Below are 27,472 nucleotides of genomic sequence, written 5' to 3' on the forward strand. Positions count from 1 at the left end.
GGCTCTGCCACTGACTGGGGAACAGAGGGAAGGGGGGATGCTCAGCAGTCCAGAGCTGGAAGCGCACTCCCTTCCCTGCACTTCCAAGAGACGCTTGCCCCTCTCACTCCTCACCCACCCCCCAGTTCAGAGAGGCACTCTACTCCCTCCAACATTTTCCATTTACTCTCCCTCCTCTTTGCTCTTCTTACAGCCAGTCGCAGTTCCAGCACCTAGCTGGGAGAGAACTTTGTCCTGCATGCAGGTATCTCTGATTTATCACGAGATCAGGAATTCCCACAGCACTCCCAGAGCGAAGCAGCAGAGTTATGTTCAACTACAGCCAGATCAACAATGAGTAACACTTCAAGGAGCAGGTCAGGGAAGCAGTGATTTCCCAGCCTGATTGCTCTTGGCAGTGAGCTTATTAATTTTCTCCCCAGGGATGGTAAGTATCCAGATTTGCATCCAGTGTGTACAACAGGCTATGTCCTTACTGTATAGATCTGAGGGTACCAGGCTCAATCACGGGTTCGTACTAATATAGCTGATCTGAACAGGGGCAGCTACAATTAAGCTCATTACCTCTGGGTTAGAAAAGGAAAAATCATTCATGGTTCCTGCTCCTGATCTCTATCCAGTGACCCCTGTGTCTGTACTTATACCTGAAGAATGATCAGTTGACCAAGGTACTGGAGGATGGCTGGAACCTGTGGAACCATAACCGCACAGGTCTTCAGTGTCTTTAGAGGAGAAAAGGGGAGAGGTTTGACAAAAAAAAACAAAAAGATTGCAGACAAGTAAGTTGATTTGTCTAAAATACCGCTCCTTTAAATAACCTACTAGTTCATTGAAATGAGTTAACTGCCATGTAAATACATATTAACCAGTCACAACAATATATTTTTATGGTTCTTGTGTGTACCAGTGGGTGTTGTATTGAGAAGCTTTCATTGGACCAGAATGTTATTGAAATCATTAGGAACAATGGAGGATTTTAAAATATCGACTTTGCATGTAGGTTTATTTGCAGATCAGTGGATTGACTGCATTCTACATTTAAACAGGGGTAAATATTTCAAGACTGCACTCTGAGCCTCTCTTATGGGAATGAAAATACGAGAATTGGGAGCACCACAAATTCGTCATACTGAGCTCCATGCTCAATTCTCTAATCCATACGCTTGACGAGCAAGATTATGTTGTTGAGCAAAATTTATCCTATGGATAATTTTAGTCTTGCATCATGCCGCAACTGGTTTGAAATATAGTTTGAAATTGCACTTCAAAAATGTGACTTGTAACTATGACTTGTGAAAAAAGTACTGTCCAAAGATAGGCCGTGTGGTTGATAGTGAGGAGGAAAGCTGTAGACTGCAGGAAGATATCAATAGACTGGTCAGATGGGCAGAAAAGTGGCAAATGGGATTCAATCTGGAGAAGGGTGAGGTAATGCATTTGGGGAGAGCAAACAAGGCAAGGGAATACACAATAAATGGGAGGATACTGAGAGGTGTAGAGGAAGTGAGGGACCTTGGAGTGCATGTCCACAGATCCCTGAAAGTAGCAGGTCAAGTAGATAAGGTGGTTAAGAAGGCATATGGAATGCTTTCCTTCATTAGCCGAGGCATAGAATATAAAAGCAGGAATGTTATGCTTGAACTGTATAAAACACTAGTTAGGCCACAGCGTGAGTACTGCGCACAGTTCTGGTCACCACGTTACAGGAAGGATGTAATTGCACTAGAGAGGATGCAGAGGAGATTTACGAGGATGTTGCCAGGACTGGAGAATTTTAGCTATGATGTCAGATGGGATAGGCTGGGATTGTTTTCATTGGAACAGAAGAGGCTGAGGGGTGATTTGATTGAAGTGTACAAAATTATGAGGGGCCTAGAGTGGATAAGAAGGACCTATTTCCCTTATCTGAGGGGTCAATAACCAGGGTGCATTGATTTAAAGTGATTGGTAGAAGGATTAGAGCGGAAATGAGGAAAAGTTTTTTCACCCAGAGGGTGGTGGGGGTCTGGAACTCACTGCCTGAGAGAGTGGTAGAGGTAGAAACCCTCAACTCAGTTAAAAAATACCTGGATGTGCACCTGAAGAGCCGTGACCTGCAGGGCTACGGATCAAATGTGGGAAAATGGGATTCGGCTGGGTGGCTCGTTTCTCAGCCGGCGCAGACATGATGAGCCAAATGGCCTCCTTCTGTGCCGTAAATTTTCTATGATTCTAAATCTGTAGAATTAATAATTTTTCTAAATTATATGCAGTAATAGCCAAAGCTTACAAGCAACTAATGAGATTGAAATTGATTTTGAATAAACAGAAATAATCACATAATCAGAAACTCAACCCCAGACTACAACTTTGCTTGGTGAGTCCTAGCAGCATGACATGTGACTATTTTTCAATCCTGAGAAAATACAGCAATAACTTATGGTATAAATATGTTTCTATGCTTGTATGAATTAATTTTATTTTTTTAAGTCAGTTAGAAAAAACAAAGTAAAATATCCCCAAAATGAAATATGAATGGACACAATATAAGCTGATGTGCTAAAGGCAATTTAACGGTAATCCACCTTTCCAACACAACATCATGGGCTACCTTTCCCCAGCTGCAATTTAACTAAAAATGCTCTGTAGCAATCTACTTCTTCTCCTGTAGATGGCACTGTTGTACTGTGAAAATGTCCTGACTCCAAAACAGGATAAACTTGAAGCAATTATGGAAATATTTGGTGTAACCCAACCATCAACATATTTTAAACCAAGCTTTTCCACATTGTCCTTTCTGAGATTCAGAACTCTGTTGCCTCTTTGAATTTTGAGCAGCACAGCAAAAGCCACAGCTTACATTTTAGGTCAGCTTAAACATGTTCAAAAGCTACAAAAACAGTTGATTCGAACTCGACCAACCTATTGTACATTTTTTCATTCTTATCCCCAAATTGCTGCTCCCCTTCCAAGTCTACTGCTACCTTCACCAAACCACTGTGACTCTCTTCGAGTGGGCATCATTTCCCTCCCCTGGGCTGTCTCACTATTGCAGCCCTGCCTGAGAATGCTGCCATTTTACATCCTGAATCTGTCAAAACTCTTCCTAAGACCATCATCACCTGCCACTGTGCAGCCATTCAAATCATTTTAATAAAATCAATTTCACCTGGGCTTGTCGCTGTAGCAATTTGACTAATTCACCTTTTCAAATCATACCCAAGTATATTGTCCTTGCAGAGTTCACCATGGAAAATACACTCCTGAATCAACTCCATTCCTCCACTTGTGTGCATGGGTCATTTTCAGGAATGGGCATGTCTAATTATGCTGGAACAAAATCCTGAAGCTCTGGAGAAAAATTATATTTTCTTTATCCCACCTTTGCTTGCAACTCACATGAAGCCACAACAGTTCAAGAAGGAGGCCCACCACCACCTTCTCAAGGACAACTAGAGATGGGCAATAAATCCTGGCCTTGTCAGCGATGAACACATCCCGAGAATGAATTTTTTAAAACTTATGTGGCATACGATCCTTGACAATAAATATTGCCAAAAACTATCTAATTGGCTGTGCCATCCTCTTACCCTCCCACCATGTGATTCTCTTTACCCATCTGCGAACTTTTAGATATTTGTCACTTTTGAACATTTGACTCAGTCAGTAGCATCGGTGTAACATGCTGTGTTAGCAGCTCTCATTCTGCTTAAAAGCCATTGATGAAGGTGTGACAGACCCTCAGAACAAGCTATTTTACAGAATACAGCAGCTCACTGTTGCTTCTTCTCAGCTAGACAGTGTGCCAGCACCTCAACTCTTACAACTGCTTGTGAATAATGGAACTTGTTCGAAAGGAGCCAGTCACAATTCCATGAATTGTTAATGAATTTTGTTCTCATTGGGCTCTTGCAAGGAATCAGTTAAAATTGCAACATTATTTTATAAGCAAGCATCTTGCACATACTCATATGCACACGCGCACACACATAAGCAACACAGTCCCAAACACTCACACACTTACACAAAACAGGAAATTAGCTATGGGCTTAACCAATTTCAATCCTGTGCCTAGTGAGCATGGGTTTACAGCACATAACTACCCTGAATTTGATTTACCATGTCACTCACACAGGCCTATGCACCGTTGGTGCAGGAAATGGAAAAAGTGTCTCGCTAGTGCAGCAAAAGGTGCTTTCTAAAGTTGAGACCAAGGCTTATTGTTGGGGCAGAGTAGAGGGCGTTATATTTGAGGGGGACTTCTTCGCACTGACACTGAGTGCCTGAAATGGAAAATGTTCTAATTCTCCAGCACTGACATCCCTTCCTCCTCCCTCACCTTGGTGAGCACCAAAAAAAATTAGAAAAGGAAGATTGAAAAGTTCTTTTTTATAGTTTATTTCAAACAGCTGCACCACAGCCAGTGCAAAGCTGAAGTGATGTAAGATTATCTCATCCAGGTGGGCTCCTAGTTCCTGACACCATTTTATATCAGTGACTTCATGTCAGTTTGCTTTGTGGCAAAGTCAAAACTGCTTTGCATCAACATAAAAAATGTAGTATAGCTAGCCTATCAAATCCAGTCAGGTTTTAAGCCTTTATTAAAAAAAGTACTCCCAGTAACGTTTGTCAGGGCTCCAACATATGTCAGTGTGGTGGAATAGCAATATTCCATGATGCTGTTTAGGCCAGAGCCATGTTACGAGTAGTAACATCCCAAATATATTAACTAACACGTGTGAAAACAAAGCATAGGTTTCAAGACAAAAGGATTTTTTTTAAAATTATTTTCAGGAAGTGGGCGACACCAGCAGGGCCACATTTATTGCCCATTCCTAGTTGCTCTGAGAAGGTGGCGGTGGCTGCCTTCTTTCTTCATAGCAATTGTTTTTAGAACTGAGTGGCTTGTCATGCCAGCCTGGAGGGCATAAAGATTCAAGCAGGTAGTGTGGAACTGGAGTCACATGTAGGCCAGTCCAAGCCAGGTAAGGATGGCAGGTTCTTCTCCCTGAAAGGCATTAATGAGCCAGTTGGGTTTTTACAACAATCCAGCATCTTTCACCTCCATTTTTTCTAGTGCACAAATGATGGACATTTATTGAATTCATGACCTTTGGGTATGTTTGTCTGGTACCAAAACTATTACACTACCATACAGCTATGGCCCGGATTTTAACTTGGAGCCGGGAAGAGAGAAGGGGGGATGTTTTTCGGATGCAAAACCCGGAAGTGAAGTGAGCGGGTCGGAACCTGCGATCGCAACTTAATTGAAGCAATAAATTTTTCTTTCGGGTTTCACATCTCCAAGCTGCGCAGCGGGCGTACTGCGCACCAGTGTGACGTGATCTGAAGTCCACTATTTAAAGGCCCAATGCAAAAATGGATTTTGGAAGAGAAAGGAGGAAATGAAGCTATGGATTCACAGAGAGTAAGGCAGCACCCAGATTCACAGACGCTTCCCCTGAAGTACTGCTGGGTGCAGTGAGGACCAGGAGGGAAATAATTTCCCCCAGCAATGGGAGGAAGAAATCTGGTTCTGCTTTCAAGAAGGCGTGGCTGGAGATGGCTGAGGAGGTGAGCAGCAGCAGCACAGTGCCCAGGTCTGAGCTGCAGTGCAGGAAGAAGTTTAATGACCTAACCAGATCAGGAAAAGTGAGCACATTTGCTGATTCGCCTACATCCTGTGGTGTACAACACCCCCTTCTCACTCTGTCTTGCCAAGTGTACTCCATCACATCATTCCTCACGCCCACTTAAGTTTCAGCAGCACCCATCCTTCACTTCCTCATCTCCCCATTTATTCATCCACTGCTGCCACTCACCTCCAATCCTTATGCAATGTCATGCATCTGTCTGATAGTCACCCTTACCAAATGCACTGCATCTATTGGGTGAATGCAGGTCTGATCTTTCACCCTTCTAGGAGAAGAGAGTGCAAAATGAGAGGGAGAGGGACAGGACTGGAGGTGGCCCTCCACAAATAGTCCAGCTCACAGATGCAGAGGAGGATGTGATAGAGATTAGTGGCACATCTGCATCCCGCTCAATCGGAGATGGCGAGACTGGGAACTCGCAGATGCCTGGTGATAGAATTTAAACATCTTTCACACACATGATGACTTTATTTCATCAATGACTGAACTATGAGAAGACTGAGTATGGTGATTGGCAAGATTGATACTTTGCCATGACTAATTCATATCACTTTATTTTGTCTTCCAGGGCCTTCACGCGTGCAAGAACAATTTGCGGAAAACCATGACATCAATTCCTCAGAGGAGCTCATTCCCTCTGAGGGTGCATCATCACAGGACATACGGCCATGCACCAGCGAAAATACTCGCACTTGCTGGGTCCTGTTAGACACTTAGTTGGATTTTCATCTGGTGATTCACAAATCACAAGTGTGCACGACCAGACACTGGTGGCAGCTGTGGAGAGTCCACGTTGGAGGGCGCACTCCTCTCCAGGCTCTGCTCAGCTGGACGCAGATGCTGAACCCTGGGGGGGCATCGTTGAAAATGATGAGGTACAGCTGCAACTTTGCGAGGTATTGGACAATGTGCCACGCAAACTCTCCACAATAGTGGAGAGGATGGAGGAGTCCCAACTCCAACACTAGTGGATTGATGGCACGGGTAATTACGAGAATGTCTGCCATGGAGAGAGTGGCAGCCTCCATGGAGCTTCGAGCACGGCTCTCAAATGAATCTATGCAGGCCATGACCACGGCCGTGCAGACTTTGGAAGCCACCTTTAACAGACTGACAGATATCTTATCCGTGGCCTTATAACGGGTCACTGATCTGCACCAAGCTGCTCTCCAGTAGAGTGTTGGGAGAGATGTGGCACTGGCCCTGGAGAGGGATGATGGTGAAAGGGGACATGGAAGTGAGAACGCCACTCAAAGTGCTCTCACGTCTCACCCGTTGCCCCCCACCCCCCCTCAACCAGTACCTGACATGCTGCCTCCTCTCCTGATGGCCGAGTCTGCCCCTGCACAGGTGCAGGTGGAGCATTCTTTGGTGGGGCCCTCATGGGGTCCAAAGTCCAGAGGTCATATGCCAAAAGCACTTCAGCAGTCAAGGCAGAGATCTGGGCAGCCTGCCTCTACCTCTGCTGAAGCCACAGGGGATGCACCATGTAGAAGCAATAGGAAGCGAAAGTTCAAGAAACTGTAGTTCACCAAGGGTATGTACATGGGACTTTAAAGAAAGTTATGTTGTGAAGTTTCCTTTTTTATATTGGCACATTAAATATATAGATTATCACCAATTCCACGTCTTGCCCATTATTGCATCCCGCGTGTTAAGTCACCCTTTCACTTGCTTCATGTTGAATGCCAATACATGATGGGACCCATTGGGTGGATGTGCAATGGGTGTATGCATGGTTGAAGGACTGTTTTGTGCAATAGGATGGGATGGGGGGTTTGTTGATGGTGGTGGGAGCCAGCCTGAGTATTTCAATGTCTCTATTTTCTCACTCTGACTAAGAGAACCTGTGAGATATGAGGGCATCCCTGGCATCCCGGGCAGCAATATACGCGTCTGGTCTGGCGATGGGTGCCTCAATTTCATATTGCTCATCGTCGTCTTCCTCCTGCTCCTCCTCCTCCCCTTCCTCTTCTTCAATGTTGTCGCCATCAGATGATGATTGACGAGCGCCTTCGTCATCCTCCACCTCTAAACCTCTCTGTTGCGCAATGTTTTGCAGGACACAGCACACCACAGTGATTCTCGACACCCTTGCTGGCGAGTACTGAAGGGCTCCTCCAGACCTATCCAGGCACCTGAAGCACATCTTCAACATGCCAATGGTTTGCCCAATGACACACCTGGTGGTCATGTGGCTCTAGTTGTATCACTCTTGTGCCTCATTGTTGGAGTTTCTCCCTGGAGTCATGAGCTAAGTTTGAAGGGGGTATCCCTTGTCTCCATTGATCCAGCCCCTAAATCTGTCTCCTGTTTGGACGAGGTCTGGAATGTTGGACTGGTGCAGTATAAACGCATCATGACAGCTGCCAGGGACTCTGGCACACACCTGCATAAATCTCTTCTTGTGATTGCACACCAGCTGTGCATTGATGGAGTGAACATCCTTTCGGTTGATGAAAGCTTCTGACTCATGTGGTGGTCCTCGGATTGCCCCGTGTGTACAATCGATTGCACCCTGCACCTGTGGGAAGCCAGCCAGAGAGGCGAAACCGACTGCCTGCTCATTCTGGCCATTGTCATCACAGGGGAAGTTCATATAAGCGGACGTCCTGGCAAACAACCCATCTGTCACCTGCCTTATACATTCACGTGCAGACGACTGACACTCCCTGAAGCTGTCACCAGTGGCGCCCTGGAAGGAACCAGAGGCAAAGAAATTGAGGATAGTGGTGACTTTTACCACGACATGCAATGCATGGCCATCAGGTCCAGCCGGGGGCAGCTCCTCTTCAAGGAGGCTGCAGATGTCTGCCACCACCTGCTGGCCCAATCTGAGCCTGTTTAGGCACTGCTCCTCAGAGAGGTCCACGAAGCTCAGCCTCTGCCTATAGACCCTCTCATGTGGGTAGTGCCTCCTGTGACCTCGGCCCCTCTGTAGCTCCCCCCTCTGCTGTTCTCCACTCAGCACCCTTCTCTGTTGTTCTTCAAATCTTTGTTGTGCAGCTCTCTCTTGTGCACCTGCAGGTCCCAACACAACATGACTTCACTGCCATCGGTGGTCATTTTCTTCCTTTGATGTCCTCTCGAATGCACCCATTGCGCCTCCCATCCTGATCTTGTCAGTTTGAAAGGCTCCAAAGTTTTGAAAAAGTTGTATCAACAGAAGAACTCACTGCCAAATGTTTGATAGAGAGAACTGAGACACCAGTTGTAATAACTGAGCTTTTATTCAGATGGGGCAATCACAACTTTAAATACCCCCATGAACTGCGGCTCAACCTCACCTCCGTTTCACTGGTGAGATTCACGAACCCCGGGAAACACATGCTGGAGGCGATAAATTTAAAGTTAAGTCAAATTCAATTTAAAAACACCTACTTAACGTCTCATAAGGAAGTTAATTGATGCTATAATTACCCGCCCGTCTGAACTAATTAAGGTCCCGACTACGGCGAGTGAGTAGGTTACTCGTACGCATTCAAATGCACCAACGTTAAACCTGGAAGTGGGCGCATTGGAGTCGGGTGGCAGTCGCACTCAAAATGTCGATTTCTTTAACTACCCACTTGCCCCCAACCCACCCGTTCTTGGGGGTTAAAATTCCACTCCATGTCTTTAAAAAAAATGAGAAAGGAGCAGTTCTTGTTCCTCTCAGACTAGCTCATTAGTTTGGACTAACATCAGTTCCAGAAAGCTATTGTTGTTTGATCCTGTCCTGGAGCGGCCTGACCCTATTTCTATAAAGACAGGCTCCCACTGCTACATCACTTACTGTATCTGACCTCAAAGGGCTGTGTGACATTTGAGGATTCACTTCCCCCACAATGTTCAAATGAACAAACTAATATTGAAATGAGAATTCCAAAAAGAGAACTACTGTGGGGGAATGAGGGTGAGCGCGAACCCTTTCAAGGTGCACTGTCTTCATGTTTCACAAACATTTTGTTCTTTCATTGTCAAACCCACAATCCACTGACATAGTGTCCAGACTCATTATTACATCACAAAACCACCACATTTATCACACATGACGATGTCCTCACAGAGCTAATGCTGCGTGACTCACTTTCTCCAGACAGTCCCCATTTAAAGCTCCATGTACGTGTGTACGGATCACAATTGCTTGAAGCTGGAAGTAGTCACTACGTAATCATCACCCTACTCAAACACATCGGATCATTCTCGAGATTCAGTGAGGACTCAGACCAGCTGTATGTCTGAGTAAAAAAATTACATGAAATGAGAAAACCATAAATACTGGCAGTCCGAAATAAAAACAAAAAAATGCTAGAAATGCGCAAGTTAGTCAGCACCTAAAAAAGAAATACAGGTTCATTTTTATGCTCCCAAAGAGTTTGTAAACATTTGTCCTCTTCAGTGCCCTCTCTCCCGTAACCTGAATGATCAGTAAAGTCCCCCCATAAGTTTTCTGAATATGATTTAGATGCAACAATGTTCACATTTTTTTACACATTCCAACATTCCAAACACGCAAAAACCAAGTGCAGGAAAAGACCAGTTGGTCCATAGAATCTTCCTCATCATGGTGTAACTCATGCACACCATGACCCCCATCCACCTCTCCGCCATCCCAACCACCAGCCACACAAGCTCCTGGGAGGGGCAAAAAAAAAGAAAAAAATCTTTGACCAATTTAGGAAGAAACTCTGGGAAATTCCTCTCCCACCTACAAAGGTGATCAAACAGGTTCCAAGAGACCACAGTGACTGGGAGACACATTCCACAATACCCACATACCTTCTGTTGGCCACGCTCAGAAATTGTCCAGCTCCTTTTTGAATACTTGCAGCAAACCCGCACTAAGTGCACGTGCCGGCAACTTTTCCATAGGTCAACGACTCTGTGAAATGAAGTAACTCCTAACATCTAACCTAGTTCTATGCTTACGTAACCGATACTCATGTGCCCTGGTGCTCCCTAACACATCTAACTCAAATAGCCTATCCACTTGGACTCAGTCTAATCCTTGGACTAAATCTAATCTGGTATTTCTGGAATAACTTTTTACTGAGGGTCAGCGATATGTCCTTGCTGTTGGTTGGAATTGTTTTTTTATTCATTCATGGGATGTGGGCATCGCTGGCAAGGCCAGCATTTGTTGCCCATCCCTAATTGCCCTTGAGAAGGTGGTGGTGAGCCGCTTCTTGAACCGCTGCAGTCCGTGTGGTGAAGCGTCTCCCCCAGTGCTGTTAAGTAGGGAGTTCCAGAATTTTGACCCAGCGACGACGGAGGAACTCAGCGATGGTGTGTGACTTGGAGGGGAACGGGCAGGTGGTGTTGTTCCCATGTGCTGGCTGCCCTTTTCCTTCGAGGTGGTAGAGGTCGCAGATTTGGGAGGTGCTGTCAAAGAAGCCTTGGCGAGTTGCTGCAGTGCATCCTGTGGATGGTACACACTGCAGCCACGGTGCGCCGCTGGTGAAGGGAGTGAATGTTTAGGGTGATGGATGGGGTGCCAATTAAGCGGGCTGCTTTGTTCTGGATGGTGTCAAGCTTCTTGAGTGTTGTTGGAGCTGCACTTATCCAGGCAAGTAGAGAATATTCCATCACACTCCTGACTTGTGCCTTGTAGATGGTGGAAAGGCTTTGGGGAGTCAGGAGGTGAGTCACTAGCCGCAGAATACCCAGCCTCTGACCTGCTCTTGTAGCCACAGTACTTATGTGGCTGGTCCAGTTATGTTTCTGGTCAATGGTGACCCCCAGGATGTTGATGGTGGGAGATTCGGCGATGGTAATGTCTTTGACTGTCATATGGAGGTGGTTAGACTCTCTCTTGTTGGAGATGGTAATTCCTGCCACTCGTCTGGTGCGAATGTTACTTGCCACTTCTCGGCCCAAGTCTGGCTGTTGTCCAGGTCTTACTGCATGCGGGCATGGACTGCTTCATTATCTGAGGGGTTGCGAATGGAATTGAACACTGTGCAATCATCAGCGATCCTCCCCATTTCTGACCTTATGATGGAGGGAAGATCATTGATGAAGCAGCTGAAGATGGTTGGGCCTAGGACACTGCCCTGAGGAACTCCTGCAGCAATGTCCTGGGGCTGAGATGATTGGCCTCCAACAACCACTACCATCTTCCTTTGTGCTAGATATGACTCCAGCCACTGGAGAGTTTTCCCCCTGATTCCCATTGACTTCAATTTTACTAGGGCTCCTTGGTGCCACACTCGGTCAAATGCTGCCTTGATGTCAAGGGCAGTCACTCTCACCTCACCTCTGGAATTCAGCTCTTTTATCCATGTTTGGACCAAGACTGTAATGAGGTCTGGAACAGAGTGGTCCTGACGGAACCCAAACTGAGCATCAGTGAGCAGGTTATTGGTGAGTAAGTGCCGCTTGATAGCACTGTTGACAACACCTTCCATCACTTTGCTGATGATTGAGAGTAGACTGATGGGGCGGTGATTGGCCTGATTGGATTTGTCCTGCTTTTTGTGGACAGGACATACCTGGGCAATTTTCCACATTGTTGGGTAGATGCCAGTGTTGTAGCTGTCATATATAGTGCGAAATATGTTTAATTCTAGCAATTGGTCTGCTCGCACACTACATGGGAAAGTTGTGGAGCTCATCCAGAACAGTAAGTGCTTAGAATCAATGCATTATTCTTCTGATACAGCAATGAGGATTGATGGCTTTCCTCCTCTTCCTTCCTGTTCCTGTCTACTTTGAGATGATCAAATCAGGCTGTTCTTCAGAGTGAGGTAAAACCCACTATAGACAGTGATATAATAGATTCTGATTGTCAGTAAGCCCAAGAGCGAGCTGGCTGATTATGTATCGAAATTTTGAGATCTGTAAATCAGTATCCTATGTATACCTAATTTCCTGTGTATCTTGTATGGACTATCAGTGGTCAGTTTAGCACCTGCCCTTCCTCTCAGAACCTCCCATAATCCATGTGGTGGAGATTGATAGAGAAGAATCAAAAATGATATAAATTCTTCCTAATTTGTAATTTAGTATATCTGAAATATAAACATTTCTAATTCCTTCATTGTATTGGAAGTTAACCTCACTTTTCACATAGTTTAATAGTGTTATGACTAGACCAGCCACTTTTAAGCAGCCTGTTTATAGTGCCTTCAGAATCTGTTGTAAGCTTGGGAAACAATGAAGTTTTTTCACATGGACATCATTTGATAAGTACCCAGGATTATGTAATCAGTTAGTAGAATAAAGAAGCTAGTGGGCGAGCAGGGCCTGACGGGATATAAGTTATCAGTTAGGGGTACAAGATGAGATAGGACAAGAACCAGTGGTCAGTGCGAGAATGAACAGAGGGAGAGGAAGATACCACAACCTGGTCTGACTTGCATCCACTGTCCTCTGCTGGTGTTTATAGTAAAAGTCTATTAATGAGCACCCAATTAAAGGGAACGTTCATTTTAAGAGAACATCTGCTGAAGGATCAGCTCATCTTTCTATGTTCTACAATGTTTATCCAGTTTGAATAGTTGACTATGGATATTTCCCACACAAAAGATCTGCTCACACTGCATTAGGATGTTTTTGTGCCAGCTTAGTTTCTGGAGCAGCCAAGTAGTAATTTAATGATATAAATTCTTCCTAATTTGCGATTTAGTGCATCTGAAATATAAATATTTCTAATTCCTCATTGTATTGGAAGTTGACCTCATTTTTCATATAGTTTAATAGTGTTATGACTAGACCAGCCACTTCCAAGCAGACTTAGTGCCTTCAGAGCAATTTAGACGTCAAAAGCCATAAGAGTGAAGCTTCAACAATTTTTAACTAGAATCATAGAATCATACAGCACAGAAGGAGCCCATTCAGTTCACCGTGTCTTTGCTGGATCTTTGAAAGAGCTATCCAATTAGTCCCACTCCCCTGCTCTTTCCTATAGTCCTGCAAATTTTTCCCCTTTAAGTATTTATCCAATTACCTTTTGAAAGTTATTATTGAATCTGCTCCCACCACCCTTTCAGGCAGTGCATTCCAGATCACAACAACTTGCTGAGTAAAAAAAATTCTCCTCATCTTCCCTCTGGTTCTTTTGCCAATTATCTTAAACAATCATTTAAATCCTGAAGTAACATCATAGCTTTGAAATCAGCATCATTATTTAAATCAAAGCTGTAAAATTCAGAGGAATGCTGTTATTCCATTTTCCCTGTTGCGCACATTGTGGTAGAAGCCAACAGGCAATACACCATGTGTGGTTGATATTTGAAGGCATCCAGACTGAAAAGTTAATGATCGTGATATAATGTATAAATATTTATGTGCGGATCGTCCACAGATGATTACCCGAAAATTATGAAGTCAATGGGGTCAATTTTGACAGACTCGCCTTGTGTTAACAGGGTGGTAACAGTGTCAAAATGGGACCAGTAGCCTTACTGCCTTGTTAACACTGGTGATACAGCTGTCTCCATTTTCAAAGGGGCCTACCACCGGGTGTCCAAAGCGCCCGCCTGTTTCAAGCGAACAGCCCATTTTAATTTGGAAATCTGATTCCTACGATGTAAATAGGACTCTGATTGCCATTTTAGGCCAAAACTCATCAGCGCCTGTGCAGTGCAGGCTCCAACCAGTTCCACAGGCGATGGAACCAAAGAGGCCTCAGGGGGCCGTAAAAATAATCTGGGCCGCTGCCGCCTGGGACTCAACCTTCCGGGTGGCCCTCCTTACCTTGCTGGCAACCTACCAGCCCATTCTTGAGGCCCTAATCCAGCAGGCTGCTCCGGACACCTGTTTGGCGCCCCACAGCTCGCCTGCCAGATTTAAATGAGGCCGGGACCTCAAAATCGCAGGGACCTCTTCGCCGCTGGAATGGGCGACCAACCAGCACGGTCTGCCAGTCGGTCGCCCAAAAGTCGAAATAGACCCCAATATATATTATATTACATTCTTCAATCTATGCATAACTGTTTAAATGCTCAACACTATTTGCAAAATGAACTGTAATGATGAGGGAAGTTTTGCTCTGTGCATTACATTATGTTTTTTTTTACACAAGGCACACAGAGGAAAGCTTCGCCCCCTCCCCACTATATATATTATTGCACAGTCACAATAGTTGCCTGTCACAGATTTCAGGCATTGTGGAGGTGACATTATTACAGAGGAATCTTACTAATGGCGCAATGATCAGAAATGGGTAAGTAAAATATTAATTTTACAGTAAGATTGAGGAAAAGATGGCACAAGCCCAGTGATTAAATTCAACTGAATTTATTGAAATAGAGATTCTGAGTTTAGACAATGTGTATTTGATGTAACATAAAGAATTTTTTTTTAAAAAAGGTCTTTAAAACTTTGTGTAATTTCATCATAATAAAATGTTCACGAGACTTTAACCTACATACAGTTCAGCCAAGCATTCACAATTCTATCCCTTTGAAATCTTTTAACTTTTTTTTTAAATTTTAAAATATAATTTTTTTTGGACATTCAAAAGTGCAACATGTAACGTGCCTGTGGAGTACATCACAGTCAAAAATATAAACATAGGCAGTGATACAGCTAGACATAAATGTATGGCAGTAACTCAGATGACTACACTGAAATACATATATATGTACAGAAATGATGTATAACATCATCATATATATCCAATGTCCCTTGTCACTTAATAGGACCATTGGATAAAAGTTTAACCACATTTTAACATTCAGGCCATTCAAAGATAAATTCATGTTTCCTAGGCAATGCTACATCAATTTGTTCTGCTGCATTAACTTGTTCATTTAAGGTATTGGCTGAAAACTCCCTTTGAAAGCCTGCAAAATTACTTAATTTTTTCTTTACATTTTATCTTACATTTTAGAAAATGAATTTTCACTTAACATATTTGATTTGTTTTTTTAATACTGGATATGGAGGAAAGTGTTTTGTGATTTCTAACATTGGTCTGAGCATTAGGAGATGTGTGATATCACTGAAGTCAGGATATGAGCCTCGACAACTGAAAGCAGTTGGAAAAGTAGTTCAGGTTTGTAGTTTATGACCAGTTTCCCTTTGTAATTATTCTATAATGCCACTGTTAATACATGAAGTATAATGTGCTATGGAATGTATATTATTATGTAGTATATTAATACCTCAGCAGATAGAATACATCAGCCCCACCTACTGGATTTGTTGTGAATTGCAGTAACAACAGTTATATCCCGGATGTCAGAATGCATGAAAATACAAAAATAAAAAGCTCTGTAATAATAATATTATTGATGGTTAATACATTTTGAAGCTGGGGAGGCTCCTTAATGCACTTTGTTCAATCAAAAGTAGATGTGCATGTGTAGTGTCTCACCAAATTAGGAATAAGCCGGATGACTAAACAGCGAAGCCCAAAGTGGAGTCTACTAGTCTTCTCGCCTATCTCAGTGACAATACTTATATGAAGTCATTCATGTGGGAAAACTTGATGATTAGTTTGAATTTAATCAACAAATTAGGATTTGGTTATTTAAATGTAGCCAATGTTTGTTAATTGATTTGAGTTGACAAAGATTTTCTCAAAATGTTTCAAACTAATGACTAGCACTGGAATTTTCAACATTTTGATGTATACAGAAAATCAGAAAACGTAATCCAGATCCTGGATTGTTTATAAAGGCCTTCGCTTATGGGCCACAAACAAAACCCGATGATTCTTTTTGTGCCTGGAACTTGCTGTTTGTAAATGCAAGCAAGTAACGATAGACTAGTTATCAGCTTCAATCAACACATTCTGTTCTTAAACCAGATACTACCATCAAATTATCCATTGCATTAGTCATTACAAGAAGAAAACTATTCAAAAATAAATCTGTCACTACATGATGGCTTCATATTTGATCAGACAGTAAAAAAATCCATCATTGATATACTGTAAAGATTTCTATTCCATATTTTGTAATATGTTTCATTCCTCCAGTTCTAAACCCTGGATTGTTTATAGTGCACTTCTCCTACTGGTGGTAAATTAGTCCAGTTTAATATCACATCACCACCTCAATCAACAAGTTACAGTGCCTCGAAACCAATCGACTTTCAATACGTCAGTCGGTATGACTGAATTTACGATATTTACATAATGGAATGGTGTGTGTTGTGGACTCCTCCTTCAAATTGCAGATGTGGTTGTAGACAGAGAACCTCTCCAGGACTTTTGGCCCTTACATTGTTGGTACTATTGGCTTCCGATTAAAGCAAAGAGATCTTCTGTTGCCAGATTTGTCCATCAGCTCCAGGCTCAAACAAGAGACACTTTGCTTTTCCATTCAGCTCACTTGATAGAGAATCTTCCTCAGCAACAATCCCCTTCATTACTCCTGAGGTGCCCTCGTCACAATCCTACCAGGTCTTGTACAGCTGGTCGACCACATCAATTTCCAAGCTTGGTAAATCCTTCAATCCTATAGCAGTTGCATTAACACAGGTCAGTTTAAAGTTTGGCTCAATCCACTGGTCCAATGATAACAGTGGATCCCAAAGTCGCAAGTTTTAAATGTAGGTTGCAATTGGTCTACTCCATGTTTGTAGTGTTTTATGCATCAATGGCTTTCCTGAATTTGCACGAACAATTAAAACATTGAAGTGTAGAATCTTGCAATGATGCAGTGTGTTCTTTACATGTAATAACTTCCAAAAATTGTGCTTTGCAAAAAAAATCATCGTTCATAGTAAGTAGGAAGTAAGCACTGAAGAGAACACATGTTTGGTGATAATGTACATTAGGGTTTGAACACAATGACAAACAACATATTTTAACCCATCTGGGGAGTGATAGTCATTGTCTTTCTATTGCTACAGGAATACAACATAAGGTACACAGCATAGATTCTTAGTAATGATTATCATTATGTACATACGAAGCAGTCTGGTAAAGTAATAAATGTAGCCAGTTATCAGAATAAAAGAACCATCTTCCATGTAGCAAAGGGCCTTTGAAACACACAACTAACTTTGTATGGCCTTATGTTTAGTCCATTGGAATGGCAGTGTGCTCACACACTAAAAAAACACTATAGAGAGTACCATAATAGAAAAATAATGCACTGAAATATGCACATGATATGTATTACAATAGGAATCATATTGTTTGCCCAGGATATCTCTCCAAGTTGGACCCTGCTTTACGATATACCATCAAGTTCCCTCCTCGAAGTTCTCTCCTTGGGGATGCCTCAAAAAGTGGTTATAGAGAAGGTAATGTCTGTAATATGGTGCAATTTGTTTTCTCATGATAAATGAAACTGGTTACAGGAAGCTGTCTTCCACAAGGTCTGAAGGATCGATTGCTACGTCATCCATCATTTCCATGTCTTCTATGGTTTCATCCTCACGCTTTACAAAAGTCGAGCTGCTAGAACCTGTCTCTATCGCACTTTCTTCGGATGTCTGGGAACTGCAAAGGAAAAGAAGTGTCAAAATAAAAGGCAAACAAACATAATGTATGCAGATACCCAGGTGGTGCAATGAGCTGGTGTGCCCTGTACTGAGCCATAGATTGGCATGACGTGGTTAGTATGGCGTGACTTACTCCATAGTGAGCTCCCAATCCTCCAGGTGCTACAAAAAAAATGAAAGTCTTCTTGGGCTGCTTTTACCTATCATTAGCATCGGATAAAAAATGGCATTTGAAGAGGACAGGAAACAGATTGCTTCCTGCCCTCTAAACCAGGGAATGATGCATAGCATCCTAAAGGAAGGAGAAAAGGGAAACTTAATAAATTCAGAAAATATATATATTTATATTCCATAAACATTTCTTGAGTTAAACTAAAAAATGCTTTCTCTGAACAGTTAAACAGAATGAGATGATGAACTTTCCTCCCATTTTTTTTTTTATTCGTTCACGGGATGTGGGCGTCGCTGGCGAGGCCAGCATTTATTGCCCATCCCTAATTGCCCTTGAGAAGGTGGTGGTGAGCTGCCTTCTTGAACCGCTGCAGTCCGTGTGGTGACGGTTCTCCCACAGTGCATTCATTTGGTGACTAGAATTATTTCCTGTACATTCCAGACTGTTTTCCTGCAATTTTTTGTGTGAAAACCCCTCAGATACAGAAACAATTACATTTGTTATAATATTTTTCTAAACATTAATGCAATCCAGTACTTAGGGCTAGAATTAACCTACAAGCAGCACTTCTGTAATGCGCCTTACATTATTGAAAGCTGCTAGTTTGGAGATGTGTTCTCATATCTCCATAGAGGACGAACATATCCTGTAACTATTATTTCATGCACCCTACAATGTCTCACCTTTAACAAAAATCATTACAACGAGTTAACGGACATTATTAACGGGACAACAGGATGCACCTCTCTGACTCTTCCTTGTCACCTCTGCATTCTCGTAGTTTTCCTTATTTTCCTTCCTGCTCCTGCTTATAGGTAAACATCATAGGAACAAGAGTAGGCCATTCAGCCACTCGAGCCTGTTCCGCCATGCTATTAGATTTGTGGCTGATCTGTACCTTCACTCCATTTACCTACCTTTGTTCCCTATCTCTTGATACCCTTACCTAACAAAAATCTATCGATCTCAGTCTTGAAAGTTCCAATTGTCCCAGTCTTCTGGGGAGAGAATTTCAGATTTCCACACCTCTGTGTGAAAAAATGCTTCCTGATTTCCCTCCTAAATGGTCTCGCTCTAATTTTAATTTATGCCCCCTTGTTCTGGATTCCCCCACCAGAGGAAATAATTTCTCTGTATCTGCTCTATCAAATCCTTTATCATTTTAAAGACCTCAATTAGATCACTCCTCAACCTTCTAATCTCAAGGGAATACAAGCCAAATTTATTCAACCTGTCCTCGTAATTTAACACTATAAGCCCCACTATCATTCTAGTGACTCTGCGCTGTACCTCCTCCAAGGCCAATATATCTCTCCTGAGGTTCAGTGCCCAGAATTGAACGTAGTATCGCAGATGGGGTCTGACTAAGGCTCTGTACAACTGATGCACCACTTCCTCACTTTTGTATTTCAACATTCTTGAGATAAAGGTAAACATCCCATCAGCCTTTTTGATTTCTTTTTGTACCTGTGCACTAGCTTTTAGTGATTTGTGTACATGGACACCTAAATCCCTTTGCTTTATATTTAGTTTTTTATTTATTCTCGGGATATGGGCGACACTAGTAAGGCCAGCATTTATTGCCCATCCCTATTCTAATATATATTCCACTATTGCACTTATTCCAATTTGGAAAATATTGGCACCATGGAAGATTCCTTCTGAAGATGTTCCTAATATCACCTAAACATGCAGAGATTAGTTCTGCTCCAGCCAGTGAGGTGTTACAGGAACTGATGAAAAGATCAGTTGTAATGGATAATAAAATGGTCCAACTGACTGACTTGTCCAATTTACAGTGAAATGACTGAGGTTTCTCGGCCATGCTAGGACATTCTAGAACATGCTTCATCTCAAGGTACTTGTTACTGTACTTGTACCTGTGCCGGTTTCTTGATGAACCAGGTTCACTGTCTGTGACTGGGTCAATGTCAGGCAGTGGGATGATGTATCCACTGTCAGCACTTAGCCTCTGCTCATCAAATCCACTCTCCCGATCTTTCTTTTTATCTTCATTGGTGTAGGTAACTCCAATGTAAGAATCACTGGATTCCGCCCGCATGCGAGCAACAGCAGGATGGTCACTCTGCAGAAAGTCATCATTCACCTGTTTGTAGCTCTGTTCAGTTAGGAAAAAAAGACTTAGAGGGCTTGAAAACAAAATTTATGTTTGTACAATACATCCCATGAATCATTCAACAATATTATTGACAACAATGACAAATAGGGCTACCTGGGGCCCTAGCAATGAGCAGTGCCTAGATTTGGCCTGCTTGATGCCTATCAAATGCCTGGTCAGATCATCTATTACTGTCAGGTTGTATTCCACTTTTTTAGGAAATACTACCATTAACAGGCCTTTTCACATTTAACTGAATGGTCCAAATGGTAGCAATTGCCTGAATCCTTGAGGTACAAACTATTAGAAAAGTGACATGGACTACATGACCCAATGAGTGGTAGTCATGAGGTCAGCCTATGGATGAAATATTTTCTATAACTCTACAAATCACTGAATTATTCTCTGTGCATCAAATGAAAGATGACGCCATCAAATAAACAACATTGCCTGCAATGCAGAAACTGTGAGAGTAGGACAAGGAATCACAAGTTCAAACAAGTAAAAGGCAAAATTAGGACTGATATCAGGATGTTCTTCACATCAACATAGCGTAATGGAGGCAAAAGCCTTGAAACTATTTAAGAAACAGTTCAATATTGTAATGGAGGGACTTTAAAATCTTTCTGGATGGATGAGCTAAGATGGGATGAAAGGCCTTCCTCAGTTGTACCTATCTTGTAATCTAGTGAGGACTATTTCATTTTAGCCAAGGTCCTTTCCTCACTGATCATTGTAGCTGCTATTCACTAAAACTCTGGTGTTGTACAACAAGCAACAAGACATACCTTCTTGTAGTTCTCTGGTAACAAGCTGCCAACAATTTCAGCCAGGCGTGTGAAGGAAGGCCTCTTCTCAGGCTCACTATTCCAACACTTCACCATCAAGTCGTAGCTACATCGGGGAGGATTAAAACAGGAAACACAAAGATTTAACTTTACAATTTAAGGCTATTATTTATTCACGTTAATTGTTCTTTTTTTAGAAATTAGAAGTATGTCGGCTGAAAACATACATATCTGAAGAAGCATGTTCTGGTTTAGTCATCCTGTAGCCACTCTTTATCTTGTTGTAAAAGTTGGAGTCCACCATCATTCCTGGATAAGGTGTGCCACCTAAAACAGACAAGACAACCCGGTTAGAAATACTGAGAGATGAGCTTATCTTACTTACACAGCACTGGCGCAGCAAGCCATCAATTCATATTCTAAAAGCATCAAAGTGGCTACAATAATCCTTTCAACAGTTCCCATGGATCGTGCAGGAAACTGGTCTTAACCAATTAAAGTAAAGCTGCTTTTGCTGTTTCATCGAGGGGCCAGTTGTTAATTCAAAATAACAGAACTACTAAAGTTAGAAAAGTCTAATATGTAAATAATAGAAATTCATAATTGAACATGGTGAATGCTAACACCCTAGCTACTTAATACAGCTGAAGTTCAAAACTATTTCTAATTAAATCACAACATCTTTCAAAAAGTGTCTTGAAGTAAGTTCTTCAAAGTTTTTTGAATTGTGAGCAGTTCACTGGCAATGGTACCGACACAGTGCAGTAGGGTAATAGCCCTCAATTCCACATGCAGTGACCTCGCTGTATTAGTCAGCTCATTGAGAGGAGATGTAGAGTGAAGGCAAGGTGCTTCCCCAACATCAGTTCCTGGAATGGGTCAGCTGCTGAAAATAGTAATAACTGACTCATACAGACCAGGAGTCCCAGGTTCAAATCATGGTCAGTGTTGAGTTACCTGTTCTCAGTCAGGCCAGCAGTAGGGGCACTACAATTACACTCAGTGGCCATGGGCTAGGAAGCAGGAAATCAGCCATGGATTCTTGGTCCTGATCATTATCCACTGACTCTTGTTGGAAGGTGAGCAGCAGATCAGGCTCAGCTGCGATCTCCCTTCCCCGCCATTCCCCCTCCCATCCCCCAACACCCCCCCAACTCCCAAGTGTTTATCTTGTCAACACTCGCGGTCTGGGCGCGCTTATAAAGAATAACCACTTGAGGGTAAGTTTGAGTTTTAGCCCTCCCATTTTACATGCCAGGAATGCATATCAAGAATTCAGTCAAGCATCCGAATTTCCGATATGCAATCCCAGTAAGCGATGTTCTGTACCAAGGCCACTCCTGTCAAAAATTTACCCTAATGTATTTACCTATCCTAACTCCCAAAAACATGGATGATGCATTGAATATAATTTCATCAAACAGCTGCTTATATGAAATAAATCGTATAAAGAAATTAGCATCTCATATGGCCTCATTTCCATAGTCTGCACCTACCCAAGGAGAATATTTCCCACAGAAGAATGCCATAAGACCAGACATCGCTTAACGTAGTGTACAGGTTGTCAAATATGCTTTCAGGAGCCATCCATTTCACTGGTAGGAAAGTCTGAAAATATAAATTGGAAAGATCCAAGCTGACTTTAAAAGTGATACATAATCATTTAAAAGGGATTTTGTCAACAAGATACTTTACCATGTTTATAAGGGGGGGGGGAGTAAACAGTGGTTTAGAACCTAAGATTAAAATGCAACATTGGAATTGTAAGAATCTATACTGCAGCTGTTGCAGTGCAGCATTTACTTTTCCAGTCACTGCAATAGCACAATAATGGAGTTTTTACAATGGCTGATCTATGGCCTGAACATGCTTGATTATTCCTAAAGCTAGACCAGCCATTGTTGTTTAATTTTATTTTTATTTTCTGATTGCAGAATTCTTCATGGAAGCATTTTCAGATCTAAGATGACTTGGCTGATACTCACGCTGCCTTTAGAAACATAGTTGGAGTCATGCATGATGTCTCGTGCCAGACCAAAGTCACAGATCTTGACAATCATTCCTTGTGCTAGGAGGACATTACGAGCTGCCAGATCACGATGTACACACTGTGTAAAAACAAAGAACAAACACTGCGACTTTACTACGCTATAAAGCCAAACCATAATAGATTCTGTGCCAAAGTAAAATGAGAGCATTCATGGATCTACTTTAGTAGTTCTTCTTGTAAAACAATCTGCACGTACATTTTTAGAAGCCAGGAAATCCATTCCTTGTGCAACTTGGAAGGTGAAGCTGATTAAATCCATGAAAGAGAGGCCCTCTGAGTTGTCATCTAAAAGGGGATTCCAAGTGTCAGTTGTCTCTGCGGGATAAATGGTAAATGTTACCTGTAAGATGTGATCAATAGCTTGCATTTGCTCACATTATAATGGCCAATAAACAATCTGAAGCAAGAGATTTATTTTACAAAGCAAGAGAGGGGAACTGGTTGATGAAGTGTGTCAGACACTGGACTTCCACTTCTTGGAGATGGGTTCCAATTCTGCCCAGTCTCCTCTGACTGTAAGTGTCCTCTATGAAATGAGTTTGGGCAGATTTCATCCAGTTACTAGTGGGCATGAACTTACAACATGAAGCTGCATTTAATTCAGCACTAACTGGCAGTCTCACTCAGAGGAACCACACAATGTCTTATATGGGAAATGGAAAATGTCACAGTGTAGGAGGAGATGGTCCTTTGGAGTTGAGGCTGACGCACAGCAGGGAAAGCTTTACTCTGCATCTAGCCTTGCTATACCTGATACAGAAGCTTTTGATGCTGGCACTGGGTACCTGAAGTGAAAAGTGTTCCATTTCCTAGCACTAACATCTCTCACCTTGATTAGCACAAAAATTCTGAATTTTAAAAAGTCCAGAAATATCAAGCCACAGCAACATTTATTTTTAATGGGGCATGTTTCATGGAAAAGTGTTGACCAGAGATTTTTTGGGGGAGGGGAGGAAAACAGCCAAATGAACTGTGTGACATTTCTATCATGACAACATCATTTGCAAATAATGCAATGATGTATTTCAAGATGATTTACATTATTACATCCTGTGTTTGTAAACAAAATGGAAAAAAATGTGAAGCGTTTTGCATGCAGACCATGCCTCTTTAAATTCTTAGAAATTACATTATTATGTTGCATATATTAAAGAAAACAACAAAAAGCCAGTAGTGAATTTAAGACAATTACACAAGTGCGGTTCAGAAGATTCAGTTGCAGCAAAATGTCACCTCACTAGATTTTGAGGGGGGCTAGTTTCTACAGAATGATCAATTCTACTTCAGAAGACATTACCAATCTTTCATTTATTGGGCTCAGCTCTTCGTCTCCAGTGGTATGTGCTCCACAAGCCTACCATGTTTCAAGTATCATTGAATAAAATAGAACAAGAGAAAAGCAGGCTCTTACCTGTTAAGGATGTCTTTTTGTGCGATGGTGGATGGTCGTACATGCACTGTTGTATGTCGGTGTATTTGGAACTGGCTTTCCTTTCCAACATTGGCACATACTGAGTGCTTTCAGCTTGTTTCATGTCCATGTAGTCCCCATTGTTCTCAAAGGACAAGATCACATAACTACAGAAACAATAACATGGCATTAATCTTCAATACACAAGCAAAGTTCCTAATTACAGAGACTTGTTCTGAAAATCACACTGTCATCTTTAAGAGTCACTGCGAGGTCTTTTCCTCCATCTCGTTGGATAGTGGTCCTTGCTTTATAGCTGAAATTATGAGGGTGAAATTGGTCTTCATCAGTAGCACGAAATGCACTCATAACAAATTGACAGCTTTTTTGTACTGTGGTCGATTTTCTTTTTAGCTGATTTGCTACGAGCACTTTTCACACTACTACCGAAGACCAATCACACCCCCTACATGTCTGTTATGTCCTTTATTCCATTTTAAAAAGATGCATTTGTGTAGCACCTTATCAGGTCTTTCAGAAACGTCTTAAAACATTTCACATATGAAATACTTTGAAGTGCGGTGACTACTATTGTGTAGGTAAATACAGCAGCCATTTTGTGAACAGCAAGATCCCACAAACAGCAATGGGATGAATGACCAGTTTAATTTGCTTTTGATTGTGTTGGTTGAGGGGGAATGTTAGCCATGACACCCGGAGAACTTCCCGCTCTTCTCTGAATAATGCTATGGTATTGGAAACGTCCATCTGAACCAACAGATGGGCCTTAGTTAACGCTTTACTCAAATAATAGCACATCTGACAGCACAGCACTCCTTCAGAACTACCATAGAGTCTCAACCGAGATTATATGCTCAAGTCCTCGAATGGTGTCCGAATCCATAACCTTTTGATTCAGAAGTGGGTGTGCTACCAATTGAGCCAAGCTGCTATTTAAATCTTATGAAGTTGGATATTGGACTTGAAAAAGATTACTGATTTTTTTCTGCATTCTAATATATTCTAATTAACTTGAATTTAACAGCAGTTAAATGGAAATGATAAATTGACCAATATTTTATTTTTTATGCTTTTAATTTAATATTTTCAAAAAAACCAGACCGGATATAATGAAAGCAACACTTTTATGAAGAGATTCCACTAAGTCTCCCACATTGCTCTTTTAATGCATGCAAAGGGATCAAGTGCTTTCATGGTTCTTTTAAAGAGAGTACTTAGTTAAGATGATAAATTCATTTGATTGATCTTATGATCTAGTTATAAAGTAAATTATAAGAGGCTGCATTCCTATTTAGCCATTTAACTCACCTTCTTGTGCTTTCATCAGCAGGGTTTATACCAAAAATATCCACTTCCTTTTTGCTTTTCTCAGAGTATCGATTTATAAAGCTGTCCCTGTTCTTATGCAGGTAGTTTACCAGGTCTCCATAGAAACAGTATTCAGTAATAATATAGATGGGACCTATTGGATAGAAACATAAAATTAGTACAGTGTATTTCAGAATAAAGCTCATTTTCCTCAATCTTGTGTTGAATGGTACATGTATGGATTGGTTGGAGAGGTAAATTTGAATCTCAACTCCATACCCTGGAAATGTTTACAATTGTTATTCTAAAGATGGATCTATACTGAATTCAGACTACAATAGATTGGAAAAGGGGAAAAAATAGGGGAAATAATATGAAAAACAAAACTCACCAGCTTTGGTACAAGCCCCTAGCAGGTTGACAATATTTAAATGTGGGCCAAGATGGGTCATTATCTTCAGCTCCGACATCAGGGCCTGCTTCTCACTGGACCGAGCTGTAGCTGTGAAAAAAATAAACATAGATGTAAATTATAATTGAAACACTTAATTGTTAATGACAAAATTCAAAATTTTTTTTTTTTTTATTCGTTCACGGGATGTGGGCGTCGCTGGCAAGGCCGGCATTTATTGCCCATCCCTAATTGCCCTCGAGAAGGTGGTGGTGAGCCGCCTTCTTGAACCGCTGCAGTCCGTGTGGTGACGGTTCTCCCACAGTGCTGTTAGGAAGGGAGTTCCAGGATTTTGACCCAGCGACAATGAAGGAACGGCGATATATTTCCAAGTCGGGATGGTGTGTGACTTGGAGGGGAACGTGCAGGTGGTGTTGTTCCCATGCGCCTGCTGCCCTTGTCCTTCTAGGTGGTAGAGGTCGCGGGTTTGGGAGGTGCTGTCGAAGAAGCCTTGGCGAGTTGCTGCAGTGCATCCTGTGGATGGTGCACACTGCAGCCACAGTGCGCCGGTGGTGAAGGGAGTGAATGTTTAGGGTGGTGGATGGGGTGCCAATCAAACGGGCTGCTTTATCTTGGATGGTGTCGAGCTTCTTGAGTGTTGTTGGAGCTGCACTCATCCAGGCAAGTGGAGAGTATTCCATCACACTCCTGACTTGTGCCTTGTAGATAGTGGAAAGGCTTTGGGGAGTCAGGAGGTGAGTCACTCGCCGCAGAATACTCAGCCTCTGACCTGCTCTCGTAGCCACAGTATTTATATGGCTGGTCCAGTTAAGTTTCTGGTCAATGGTGACCCCCAGGATGTTGATGGTGGGGGATTCGGCGATGGTAATGCCGTTGAATGTCAAGGGGAGGTGGTTAGACTCTCTCTTGTTGGAGATGGTCATTGCCTGGCACTTATCTGGTGCGAATGTTACTTGCCACTTATGAGCCCAAGCCTGGATGTTGTCCAGGTCTTGCTGCATGCAGGCTCGGACTGCTTCATTATCTGAGGGGTTGCGAATGGAACTGAACACTGTGCAGTCATCAGCGAACATCCCCATTTCTGACCTTATGATGGAGGGAAGGTCATTGATGAAGCAGCTGAAGATGGTTGGGCCAAGGACACTGCCCTGAGGAACTCCTGCAGCAATGCCCT

At 42.3% G+C, this 27,472-nt stretch overlaps 1 protein-coding gene across 2 annotated transcripts in view; it reads right to left on the reverse strand.

The window, feature by feature from the left end:
• Positions 1–14,839: 14,839 nt before the first annotated feature.
• Positions 14,840–27,472, reverse strand: part of pdgfra (platelet-derived growth factor receptor, alpha polypeptide) — a 47,412-nt gene continuing 34,779 nt past the window's right edge. For both annotated transcript variants that reach the window (XM_067987405.1, XM_067987416.1), the window contains exons 14-23: positions 26,278–26,388; positions 25,887–26,040; positions 24,558–24,724; positions 23,343–23,461; positions 23,082–23,204; positions 22,593–22,704; positions 21,324–21,423; positions 21,097–21,202; positions 20,070–20,308; positions 14,840–18,015 (exon numbers count right to left, since the gene is read on the reverse strand). In XM_067987405.1, the coding sequence (XP_067843506.1) occupies positions 17,868–18,015; positions 20,070–20,308; positions 21,097–21,202; positions 21,324–21,423; positions 22,593–22,704; positions 23,082–23,204; positions 23,343–23,461; positions 24,558–24,724; positions 25,887–26,040; positions 26,278–26,388 (1,379 nt within the window). In that variant the 3' untranslated portion in view covers positions 14,840–17,867. The remainder of the gene's footprint in view (positions 18,016–20,069; positions 20,309–21,096; positions 21,203–21,323; positions 21,424–22,592; positions 22,705–23,081; positions 23,205–23,342; positions 23,462–24,557; positions 24,725–25,886; positions 26,041–26,277; positions 26,389–27,472) is intronic.

Source organism: Heptranchias perlo, chromosome 1 (genome assembly GCF_035084215.1).
Source record: "Heptranchias perlo isolate sHepPer1 chromosome 1, sHepPer1.hap1, whole genome shotgun sequence".
Classification (NCBI taxonomy): Eukaryota; Metazoa; Chordata; class Chondrichthyes; order Hexanchiformes; family Hexanchidae; genus Heptranchias; species Heptranchias perlo.